Source organism: Thunnus thynnus, chromosome 19 (genome assembly GCF_963924715.1).
Source record: "Thunnus thynnus chromosome 19, fThuThy2.1, whole genome shotgun sequence".
In the NCBI taxonomy this organism is placed as follows: Eukaryota; Metazoa; Chordata; class Actinopteri; order Scombriformes; family Scombridae; genus Thunnus; species Thunnus thynnus.
Window position 1 is genome coordinate 4,383,039 of NC_089535.1, and position 12,538 is coordinate 4,395,576.

Genomic DNA, 12,538 nt, shown 5'->3' on the forward strand with positions numbered 1-12,538 from the left:
TTCCGTAAAGTTGGGGGACTTGCAAGTGAAAGATTAAAAAAACCGAATGAACAGAATCGATGCAGCAAACTGAGACGTAACTTTTACGTCCTAGCATGGTCAAGTTCCAAAAAATGCTACATCCTACATTTCCCACAATGCAACTTCAAATCACCTTGCCTATTTTAATTAGGGCTGCAACTAACAATTGTTTTCATTATCGATTAATCTGCCAATTAATTGTTTTGTCTATAAAATGTCATAAAATTGTGAAAAATGCTTGTTATATTTTTTCTTAGAGTCCAAGGTGACATCTTCAAATGTCTTGCTTTGTCTCATCAACAGTTTCAGTTTACTGTCACACATGACACATAGGAGTTTCAAATCCTAATAAAAAAAATGACTTAATGGATTATTCCATTATCAAACTGGATGCTGATGAACTTTCTGTCGACTGACTAATGGTTGAAGCTCTAATTTTCATGTTTTTTCAATCTTCACACATCCAGTTTGAAACGCTCTCTAAAAGAATCTGGACTAACCAGCCCAACGAGATCAGGCAAGTCCTTTGTTACCCTTTAAAACATGCTTGCGCACTTTTCACCCAGAAATGTGGTCTTTGTTTTCTGCTCTATTTTATTTTTTGTTGTATTTCTACGTTTGATTTTGTCTTTGTTACACAATGTTAACGTTCTGTTTCTCTTACAAAGCATTTCACAAATGGATGTATGCCTAGGCCCATTCTCATCTCTCACACATGCTCGCTCTATTTCCCAGCTGTCAGTGACCGGGGCGTAGATCGAGATATCAGCTGTTCATCAGCTGGTCACTTCTATCCAATAGCATAGCAACACACCATCATTGTTAGCCTATCATCTCTGCTTAGTCCAGCTGTTATGCACGCCCCTCCACCTCCTCATCTCAACCCAATCTCCACAGGTTCATCAGTCTCATCACTTCATCAGCCTATTAGTCTCAACAGAAGCCATCAGCCGCCGCCACCACCAGTGTCTGGACCAAGCGGGTAGCTCCCGGTCTGAAGAGTGAAGCCAATGTGGAAGTGCCTTAAACCTGCAGTCTCGCTAATGGCCAGCAGGGGGCGACTCCATTGGTTGCAAAAAGAAGTCAGATTGTATGGAAGTCTGAGGAAATGACCTTGATTAATTACCTCAGTAAACACTTTCCTAATGATTTTATGGCCTCAATCATTAGTTTATAGTCTTCTTCAATACAGAATGAGTAAGGGTATGCTTTAGGGTGTGGCAACATTGTGATTGACAAGTGGCTACCATGGTGACAGCGTTGATTACATATCGTAACCATGGTGTAACCCCAGATTTGCAGAGTATAGCCATAGTTGCTGCTATTTCACAGTGTGTTTTCAGTTTGTGAAAGTTAATTGTAACATTTTGGTCACCTAAAAAAATATCAGCGTTTGGTTGTACTAAAAGATATATAATTAATATATAATATAATATTCAAAATGAATATTCATTTATTATTAATCTATTATTGGAAACTTTATTCTTCATACAGTACATGTTGAATTGTGTGCTTGGATTGTGAAGAGGAGCAGTCTGAGACATTACAGGGTAGCTTGTGTTTATCTAAAGCATGTGACGTCCTGGTTGCACCAAACAGAGATAAGACAATGGAACAGTATCTATGTCTGTGTTTGTACATTTCCGTCAGCAAATTAGTGCAGGGTGCTGTGCTCTGAACAAGAGGGAGGGGGTTCCAATCCAATATGGCAGAGTCAGCTCTCTGTGTTATATAAGGGATCTTTAGACTTTCCACCCCCTCTGTGAACCGCCCCGCACATAAAAAACACAGAACTTGTTTTCTTTGATGGTTCAAAGTAGAGGCGGTATATACAACGCAGTATCGTCAGGTAGTGTCTGCCTGCAATCTAATCACAGTAACATTTTAATGAAGTAGGTACAGATAAGCCTAGATAAGTCCCCACTTGTTGACCCCACTGACTGCTGAGCAAAGGTTAGCAGGAGCCTGAAAGCAGTACATCCCTGCAGGTCGCTGATAGTTCAATACACTGTGTCAACCCTGATGTTTTCCCCAAGGAGTGAGGAGAACCAACATAAGGCACTTTCAGACATGCATCCTTTTAATCTGATGAATGTTACGTATTCAGTGTCTGAAAATGGCTATAAACCAACACCAACTCTATAGCTCTTTAAGGCTAATGATAAACCAAAGGAAACCGGTTTTAAATTAAACTTCACCAGCAGAAACCACAGACTGAAAGCAAACTATTAGAGCTTTTAATATTAGTGTGCAGTACACTACTGGTTGTAGGCCGAGAGTTAGTTCCCAATGAAGGAGAAGAAACAGACGGTTGAAGGTCTTGTCCTACCTCCAGATTACACAGATGTACTTTATAATGACAGAACTCTGGTGGCATGGAAAAACACAAACATTCACTGGTTAAGAATTGCAGAGCTTCTCAAATATTCTTTTAGGGCCGATTCAAACCCAAACGGATGGCAACCGACCTGCTGTTCGACCTCTGTGACCCTCGCCACCAGGACAAAGCAGAACTCGGTGAAACTGAACAATACCACTATTAACTGTGGAAACATCCTATTACAGCTCATAACAATCACCTGTTTTTCAACTCAGAGGCCCGACCTTTTCATTTAGCACAATGACAGTTTGCTACAGGCATGCATAACACACCACAGCAAACACACACACACACACACATACACACTTTCCAATTTGTTCCCCAACTCTTTGCACTATTGCGACAAAACTGACAAGTCCATGTTTAGGTAACACAGTAAAGGAACAAGGGACTGAGTGAATCATGTGCTATATGTTTCTACATCAGATAGCTGAATAATAATAATAATTATCTAAAAAATAAAAACTGACATATTATCTCCCAAAGTTTTCACCTCAACTCGAATCCTTTATGTCATCTCACATAGAGGTGTGTATGACTGGTGTCTATTTATTTATCTGCAGCCACAACAGCTTTGAAAATAACAACCATAAAGCAAAGGTGTCTTATCTTTAGAAACCATAACTTGTAAATACAATATGTGCTGATAAGAACAAACAGGATGCACATGTGAGAAGATCAAACGTGACTTATTAGGGCATTAAAAATGGATTTATTAAGAGTAAAATAGTTGAATATACTGAAGCATAAATAAAATGATAACAAATAATAAAAGGCATTACTTTCTAATAATGCATATTTTCCAAAGTGTTAGATAATGAGGAGTTTATTCATAATTTTGAAATAATAAGTAATAAGCCATCTATAAAACAACTTTTGGATCGCCAGGTTTTAGCTGGTGTGGATCCCCCTCTAGCATAACTAGCTGTGTCTTGTTAGCTTGGTCTTTGATTCATCTTCTTTGAAAGTCAAAAACTCATGACCATTTATTAATGACTCAGCAACTTCCTAATGAGCCATAAAATATGATGTTGGTAAATCATCAATGAACTGTTCTTACTGTACAATAATCTATTAAGTCTGCAGTTTAATGATTTGTTCTTAACTATCCTAAATGGCTTCGGGAGGAACAGTAAAGGTCAAATCAGCAGAGCCTTTAAACGAAAAAAATGTCTGCAGTTGTATCTTTTATCTGTTAATATTTTAGTCCAAGAGTTTTGCAGCTCCTGTATGAATTAAAGATCTAGTTAAAAAGAAAATGCAAATTATAGTAGAGGAGGATATACACCAGCCAGAGGGATTTGTCACAATCAGGCAACCAAGATACTGACCTTCAGTTCATCAGTACTGCAGAACCGCTGATTATTGCTTTGCTAAACAAACACTCAAGATGCAATATCTTCCAGTAGTTGTCCTTCATGTCTTTCGTCCTGCACCTGTACCCAATTAGGGTTGGATGTGCACACTGTCTACCTTTTTTAAAAGGATAATTCTGGCGATTTTCTATATTTGTCTTATTGTCTGCACCGGGTGACATGTTCCCTCATTATGAAGAGTTTGGTCACGTTACTTTGGTTAGAAATGGCTCCAAAGACTAATAACAGCAGTCACATTTTCAGAGATTAGCTCTGTGTAAGGCAAACAGCACTGAGCATGTGCAGGAACGCTGTTCTGTTTACAGCTTGTTGTGCTACATATCACAACCTCATAAGAGAGATGGGATTGAGAGTAATTTGGGAGATAATGAGGAAATTCTTTCTTGTAACTCCTAATTTCCCTCTGTATCTGCTCCCTGCTCTCCTCACCCAGTTTATCGTGGGAAGTGGTGATATCAGAAGGTGTGGGCTTCACGTCGGCAGCCATGATGCCCAGAGGGTCCAGCTGAGCCATGTGGTGACCGCGGACCTACAGTATATTCAAGGTGGGGCAGGGTAACGGTGGATCAGTGGAGGTAAACAAAAGCGGTGGGAGGCCGAAGGCGGACGGGAGATTACTCAAGATAATGATGTGGGAATTAATGGGTGTGTCACATGGACAAAGAAAATAAAAGGAGGAAAGGAAGAAAAAACAACAAAGGAGACAAAAAAGGTGGAAGATAGGATATTTTTGTGTGTCCAGTAATAAAATGGAAGGAAAAAAAATAAAACCAATGGGACAAACAAAAGAGTAAGTAAGGATGTTAGGAAAAAACAAAGCGGTCCGTAGAGGGAAGGACAGGGACAGAGAGGAAATCATTAGTAAACACGTAGCAGGATTATATTTCTCACCAACATTCTGGAAACCAACGGTACACGGGGCATCATCAAAGTCTACACAGCTGATGTCCAGGGGGTCCAACTTCGCTATGTGATGCCCTCGTACCTACGCACAGGGCAATACAACTCAGAGTGTATGTGACTGCTTTGACAGGTCAGTCTTTGTCAACCTAATCAGTAGATTAATGTCTGTCTGTCCCTTGGAAACTGCTGACCGCTTCCTGTAAGATTTCTTAACATACGTCTACACATGTGAGCAGAATCCTGGACACAGATATAGGTCAAATGTTGTGAAAAAGCTGCCAAAAAGGAACCACCAGAGACAGAGAATGCTTTGTTTTCTCGTCTGAGCCCAATGTCCATTTAATAGGCCTTAAGTTCATTACACAAACTGATGAGCGTTGTAGACTACTTGAGCAGCGGTGGAAAGTATGTTTACAAGTACTGCATTTACTATAATTTTGAGAACTTGCACTTTACAGGAATATTTACATTTTGTGCTTCACTACATTTAAGGGTTAGAGTTAGGGTTAGGGTTAGGGAAATAATCTGACTATAGCTATAGTTATCATATATATAATTAGCTCCATCATTAAGCCATCAGTAATAATAAAATGATATAATATTGTGTACATAATAATATGACAGTATAAAAGTGGCCAAAACTAATATAACCTTATTAAAACTGGTAACCCTTTCCTTTGCCACAAAATGAGCTTTCATATTTCAAAAAGGTGACAAAATACAGAATACAGGATATATATTCATTTTTTTAAATGTTATATGGGCAAACATATTATCCTAGATTGTGACATAACTTACATTTGGGGTCAATTAGACTTCCTGTTAAAATGTCTTAAGAACAAACTATTATAAAACTCTAATAACAGAAATCCAAATAGACTTATTACTTTGATATGTGAGTCAAAGTAAGCTTGTATTAAAAAAAACAACAACACATGATTATGGCCCTCAATCTAAAGCTTGCATTAGATCAAATTTCATCACTGGACTTTAGTTCATATAAATCACCTAATGCTTCCAAAATACTTTAGAGTATTTGTAAAATAAACCAAAGCAGAATTACTTTCTCTCCACACAAACATGATGAAAGCACGATCCAACCAACCAATGCAGTCTCAAAAACGAGCTTCCATTGGCGGAGTCATCATTAAGATTGATGGGGCTTGTAAACTCTTTTCCTAACAGCAAACTGCAGTCAGTCCATTTTCACATTGCTGTGTCCTTCCTTATCATTTAGCTGTTCGATTATCTTGTACTGATAGCAGAGGCCTGAACATAAATGTCATGTGGTTGCACTACAGTCCTTCTGAAACCCTGTGCCTATGAGAAAATAGTGTGGAATCACACAAATATAAAACATAACCCTATAATAATGAGACAACAAGTATTTTCTGTGAGACATAAATAGCACAAGTGTGTTTGTAGTTTACCTGGTATGCTCGTATCAGTGACTGGACTGCAAGATGATCCTCCACCAACTTCTCCACATTGGGCTGAGCCCCCACCAGTGCCTGGACACTGGTCAGTCCCTGAGTGGTCCCATTAAGAGGTGGAGGGGTCTGGTAAGCCGCACCAGGCGGTGCCCCAGCATTAGCGTTACGGAAAAATATATCCCAGGACTGCAGGGAGAAAGAGGAGACAACTTACTCAACATGTTTAAACAAATAGTATCATTCCTTAGTACTTCAGTGTGTCTTTACAGCTCCAGCAAAGTACTGGGTCAAATGTTAATTCACTTGAATGTGTAATGCAGTATTTGTCGTATCAGAGTTACTGCAGTTATGAGTTTTCAACTTGTAAATAGTGTTCATATCAACCTCCAAGGCACAATTACAACTGGGAAACCGGGATTTTTCTAAAAGTTCTGATATATATCTGACTTAGCTCTAAAAATACACAAGTGCCTGAAAACCAATCAAACATGGACGCACCATGTCAGCCAAAGTCTATCGTTCAATGTAATTAAGCCCAAATGTAATGGATATGATATAATTTTGTCCATGCAAACTATTTAAGCCCTTATACTACCAACTCAGTTATCATACAACCCTCCTGAGTTGTCAGATGATGTGAACGCTCGCAAAATCCTACCATGGGAATCTTTCCGATCCTTCCCATCCATGTGATATAACATAAATGTGGCATAATATTTACCATGTTCACCATCTTATTGTAGTGTGTTAGCATGCTAAAATCTGCTATTAGCACTAAACACAAACAACATCTTAGGCTGATGGGAATGTCATTAGTTCTGCAGGTGTTTGATCATAAACCAAAATATTGGACAAACTTTCTGACCTGATGATGGCGCTACATGAAAAGTTCATCAAAGTTATTAGAATTTATCCTCTAGGGACCTTGAATGTTTGGAGCAAATTTTACAGCAATCCATCCAAAAGTTGACGGGATATATTTCACACTAAAACAAAAATGTCAACCTCATGGTTGCTCTAGAGGAAATGCAAGGGGATCGCCAAGGTCATTGGGATTCATCATTCAGATGTATTTGTAACCATGAACATCTGTACAATATTTTGTACCAATCCACCTGGTAGATGTTTAGCTATTTCAAAGAATAAGTGAAGTGGCTTGTGGCACTAAAGTAAAGGTCATAGAATCACCAAAATCATTAGAATCCATCTTCTCGAGATCTTGAATATCTGTAGCAAATTTCACATCAATCCATCCAATAATTGTCAAGCTATTTCAAAAACTGTCAACCTCATGGTGGCCCTAGAGGAAAAGTCATGGGATCACCAAAGTCAATAGGATTCATCCTTTTGGGGCAATTAACGTCTGTAAAAAATGTAATGGTGAGCCATCCAATAGTTGTTGAGATATTTCAGTCTCCAGTCATTGCCACGCTGTTGTGTGTGGCTGAAAACACTCATAAACGCGTGTTTGACCTTGCATCTCAGTTTCTAACCACAGAGGAGAGTAATTAGCTTACTGCTGTGAGAAGCTTTTGAATCAGTGTTGTCACAGCTTAAAAGAAGCTTCTTTACATCCGCCTCTGAGGAGGGATATCAGCTTACAGGTAGGGATGTGACATAACATAGAGGAGGTTTTGACCACACCACTGTCATGCTACTTATTTCCAACAATAACACAGCTCATTACCAACAAACAATGACTGTAGGATGTCTGCGGTTACAAAAAGCCCTACTGATCAAAACCTTACAAAAAGATAAATAGTCTTTAAACAGGCGTTGGATCATCAACAACATCCCAACCTTCCATCTTCCACACAAAATGTTTCTTTGAACATTTTTATGATAGCTCTAAAACATGAAAGCCTGTGTCCAACGGTTTCCGGGTTAATCCACTTAATGTTTTTCATCAGCTTACTGATGGTAAATCTGAGGTTGTTCTACTTGGCAACACCAAAAGCAAAGTTTAAAGTTCTAGATAAGTTTGGCAACCTGGCTTTTAATCAGGCTTTCTAGTGATTTGTTTGTAAATGCTGGTTTTAATCATGAGATTGAATTCAAAAGACCTATTCAGCGTTGCTTTGACTGTCAAAAGAAATTAAAAAGAATTGGGTCATTTCTGACTTGGAGAAAGTGGCTGGAATGGAGTCAGTAATTCAAGTTATCTCCAAATTGTGGTTGATTGGGTGGAAACCTGACTTGTTCCCATTTAAGCACTTACTGTAGTAAGTTTGTACTATAACGTCTTAATATTATGGGAGAAATATTAAGTTAAAGCCATCGTAAGCAGTGCTATAATAGCAATAACAGTGCTACTGTTACTCCTAATGACTCCTATTGGATGTGGACCCAGCAGGAGGGTAGAAAACTCATAGTCACAATGTCCTGACCATTTATTTATGGACATTCTCAGTATTTAGAAATAAAGGAATTACTTAAATTAAAATTACTGTTTAGAGGTGATTTGTATGTGCCACAAAGTTAAAGACTACACAAAGTTAGCTCTTGCAAGCTATAAAAAATTAATATTGTGTGTGCCAGTTAAAAGCACAGAATCCTCCTCATAAGTAATTAAAGTTAGCATTGGGAAAAAGAAAAACTTAATTCATCAGAAACAGTGTGAATACAGGAATGAATAAGTATTATACATCAGTTGCAGAGGGTCATGATGAGAGACTCTGAACATCTCTGATTTTCTTCTCTCTGAAATATCACAAGCGTTACAACGTGATGCATTTTACATCCAAAGCCATCAGTCTGTAACTCTATCAGCTGTCACTGAGTCCCTCACTGATAAACACACATCCAACTGATCACCGAAGCATTGATCACAGAGTCTAATGGACCTTTTCACTATTCATTAAACAGCTATATACACACAGTAACAGTGTGAGCTGTCTGACATTACCATCCACTACCATTACAATCCAGGGCCCTGACCAGAACACTACATGCTAATTGCTAATTATACACTCTTAGCCAACATGCAGGTTTCCTTCTTGGGATATTAAACATTTTCCACTCTTTACTTTTGTAATCACAAAACATCAGTTTTCTCAACAGCATAATCTTTAACTTCTGTAGCCATGGCCCTGTACATTTCAGTTTCTTGCTGAAATGTACCTTGGAAGTCATGATTAGCTTCTACCCACTTAGTACCTTTGACTTCAAAAACAGATATTTTCTAAAATTTTTGTTAATCATTTGGACTGATGATTTATCTGAGAGAGTTTCATGCCAATCCAAGCTGTAGAAGTGCTCAAAGTGTGAGTCACATAACACATAAACTACTCTATGGAGTGGATAATGGAATGACTGAGAACAATTTTGATAAAGACTGTGTGGATTATCTGTAGCAGCAGGGGCACTGTGTCTGGAGAGATGTTTTAAATTAAATGTTTCAATGCTATGAGCACCACAAATGAACATCCATGTATTGTGGCGGTGGCAGAAATCTTAAAGATGGATAACCCAAAATTAGAGCAAAGTACATCCAAACTATCTGTATGTTTTTTTTTATTTGGGTGACTTAGATCTTTCCTTGGTAAGTCATATCACTGCATTACTTTTACTTTACTCCAACCCTTTAGTGGTTTGTGATTTTGTATGACACATTTTAAACTACTTTACTGGTATATTGGTGCAACTTTATTTTAGATGAGAGAACATTAATAGTATTTGTCATTCCACCTGTCCACTGCAATATATGTCATTCACTTTTTGTTCTACTGCTTGCTGCTGTGGTTCAAGGTTCAAGGTTCAAGGTTAATTTATTGTCATTCGCATGCTTACACATGAAACGAAATTTGTACTCAGGTCCAGCAGCGTACAATGTAATAAGTCTAAAAATAATCTATAATAATTAGTCCTATACTAAGGATACATAACAATAATAAACATATCTAATAAATATTGCAGTGCAGTGGATAAAAAAAACAGAGCAATATGGTGCACTCCTATTCAAACAAGCACACACACAAACACAAACGCACACAGCATTGATAGTGTCTATTTGTGCAACCTTTACCCTACTACGTTTTGAACAGGTATGTGACCATTGAGAACTATTTTTTATGTTTTCAGGCCCTCAGAAAGAACGTGTGGGGCCACTCAGGATAACATGACATGAATTCTGTGCAAAGGTTTGGGACAGGACATCACATTAATTTACATCACATTAATTACGGGGTGAGGCTGAGCCTGCTTTGCCTAGGTGAACTGGTGTGAGGGCCTGAAGGCAATTTTAAGATTTCAAAAAAGATGTTCTGTACCTTGTGCACATTCCTGGGATTCTCCAACCATGCATAGTACATCTCCTCCACATAGTTAGAGCTGGTGCCATTAAGAAAGGGCTCAGCAGCCACAGATGTGTTCTGGCGCCTCACGGGCTGAAACGTCCTTAAGCCCCCTTCGACCCCCAACGTCCTGGGCTGTGATAGGCTCTGGGCTGTCTGTGCAGCCGTTAAAGGCCGAAGCCTTGCAACTGTAGTCCTTAAGCGATGCATGGCTACAGATCAGCCACAGCTCCTCACCCCCCTCCCTTCCTGGAAGAAAAATGCAGCAGCACTGTCCCGGACAAGGAGACCCTCCAGGCTCCTCGGCAGCTGCTCCTCCTGTCTGGCTGAACCAGTGAGGCTGAGCTCCTTCTCCTCTTCCGCTGGCTGTCCTCTGGATACTGTTAAGTCAAAATGTAAAAATTGTCCATCAGAAACACTGTATTTCACCAGTGTGAGCAAATCTTGAAGTAGAAGGCCGCTGGCATTTTATATTTTTGTTATGGTCAACAAATCCCATGAAAATACCAAACTCAGCAATGTGTTAGTCCATCTCTTAATAGTTTCTGACCTCCTTACCCTGTCTGAGGCACTCATCCCCCAAAACTTGTTTCCTACTTGGTAATGTCTGTTTCTATAGTGAAAATGTGCCAATCACAATTTCCTTAAGCCTATAGGTGGCATCGGGAAATTGCTTGTTTTGTCCAATTAAAAGTCTAAATTCCCAAGATATTTTACAAGATACATTTACTATGAAATAAGACCAAGGAAGAGCAGCAACTCTTCACAATTAAGAAGCTGGTAACAATGAATTTTTGGCATTTTTGTTACTCATCAATTTGACTCATCAATTTGTTGTTTCAGCTAGTTCCTACTAATGGCATAAATCCTTACAAATGTGTCACAAATATTCACTTTCATTTCTAAAGAAGACTAAAACATTTCTAACAGCTGGGCACTGTGGTTTTTAGCAAGCATTATCTAACAGGCGTAAGTAGTGCATTCTGGGGGACTATTTTCAGCAGCAGATAAAGTCAAAATAAACAATAATGCCCATGATTATAATAATGAAGGAAGGTGAACATGTCACCCAATGCAACGGTGTGGCTCATTGATGTGTTTTTGGAAAACAATGGAGCTCTGTGACACAGAGGGATAAGCTAACATTGGCTACACAGACAATACTTGTTAGTTGGATCATATAGAAAATAGAAAATGACCTTATCCTAAATGAAATGAACACCCTCAGTGCTGTAACTTTATCTTTGTTCCCAGTATGTCCTGGTCAGATGATAAAACTCAGTTCAGTAGGTACTGTACATCCTAAATATAGCTAGGCCATTACTGGGGAACGTCTTGGAGGTCCATAAAATTTGAGTACAGTAACTCCTCATATACACAAACACAAAGTTGTTTCCATCACTTAAGAGGACATTACATTGACTTGCATTAATTCCTTTTTAAGTTTAACAACAACCATTACACATGTAACACCAACCCTTACTGTGCCCATAAACCAAGTATTAACAGTAAATTTTATATGTTACATTGTGGGGACCAGCTACAATTTGTCCTCTCAAAGGAGTCCCCACAATGTAGCTGTGTTTACATAATGTCCCCACAACATACGTAATACACGTTCACACAAACACACACACACATCAACCGTCCACGCTCGAGCGCATACAAACTGTTAAAAACTATAGTGTCGCGTGCAGGAGGACTCCAGCACAGCTTTCCGTCAGATAAAAGTAGAACCTCTCCCTCTTCTCCGAAGTTAATCAAGTAAACTTTTGCTAACATTTTATTTTTTCAGTTCTTTACCTTTTGCCGCGGAGTTGTCGGTGCTCGTGCAGCTTTCTCCGCAACCTCTCGTGTAGTTTAATGAGGAGCAAACTGTCCTGTCCGGAGCACGACCAGGATGCGCTGAATGTGTGTATGTGTGTGTGTTTGTGTATGTGAAACTGCTGCTGCGGGAGAGCTGAGTCGCGCGCTCGGGCACTGTCTAATCACCTCTGGTGCTGATCTGCGTCACGCCGGCGGTGACGTCAGCGCAAAAACAGTGCTGTTGCATCAGCAGACTCCGTAAAACTGTGAGTTCAGAGCTGCTTACCCTGAAGAGTAACAATATTTATTTTGACGCCCCCCCTCCTT

General features: G+C 39.1%; 1 protein-coding gene across 2 annotated transcripts in view; it reads right to left on the reverse strand.

Moving 5' to 3' along the window:
• The window catches only part of ogdhb (oxoglutarate dehydrogenase b), a 29,277-nt gene extending 16,891 nt beyond the window's left edge, over positions 1-12,386 (reverse strand). Inside the window, exons 1-5 of one of the 2 annotated variants that reach the window (XM_067573785.1) lie at positions 12,209-12,386; positions 10,382-10,785; positions 6,111-6,299; positions 4,688-4,762; positions 4,207-4,306 (exon numbers count right to left, since the gene is read on the reverse strand). In XM_067573785.1, the coding sequence (XP_067429886.1) occupies positions 4,207-4,306; positions 4,688-4,762; positions 6,111-6,299; positions 10,382-10,615 (598 nt within the window). In that variant the 5' untranslated portion in view covers positions 10,616-10,785; positions 12,209-12,386. Of the gene's footprint in view, positions 1-4,206; positions 4,307-4,668; positions 4,763-6,110; positions 6,300-10,381; positions 10,786-12,208 lie in introns of both variants that reach the window. The other variant, XM_067573784.1, reaches the window with a different exon arrangement.
• Positions 12,387-12,538: the final 152 nt, after the last annotated feature.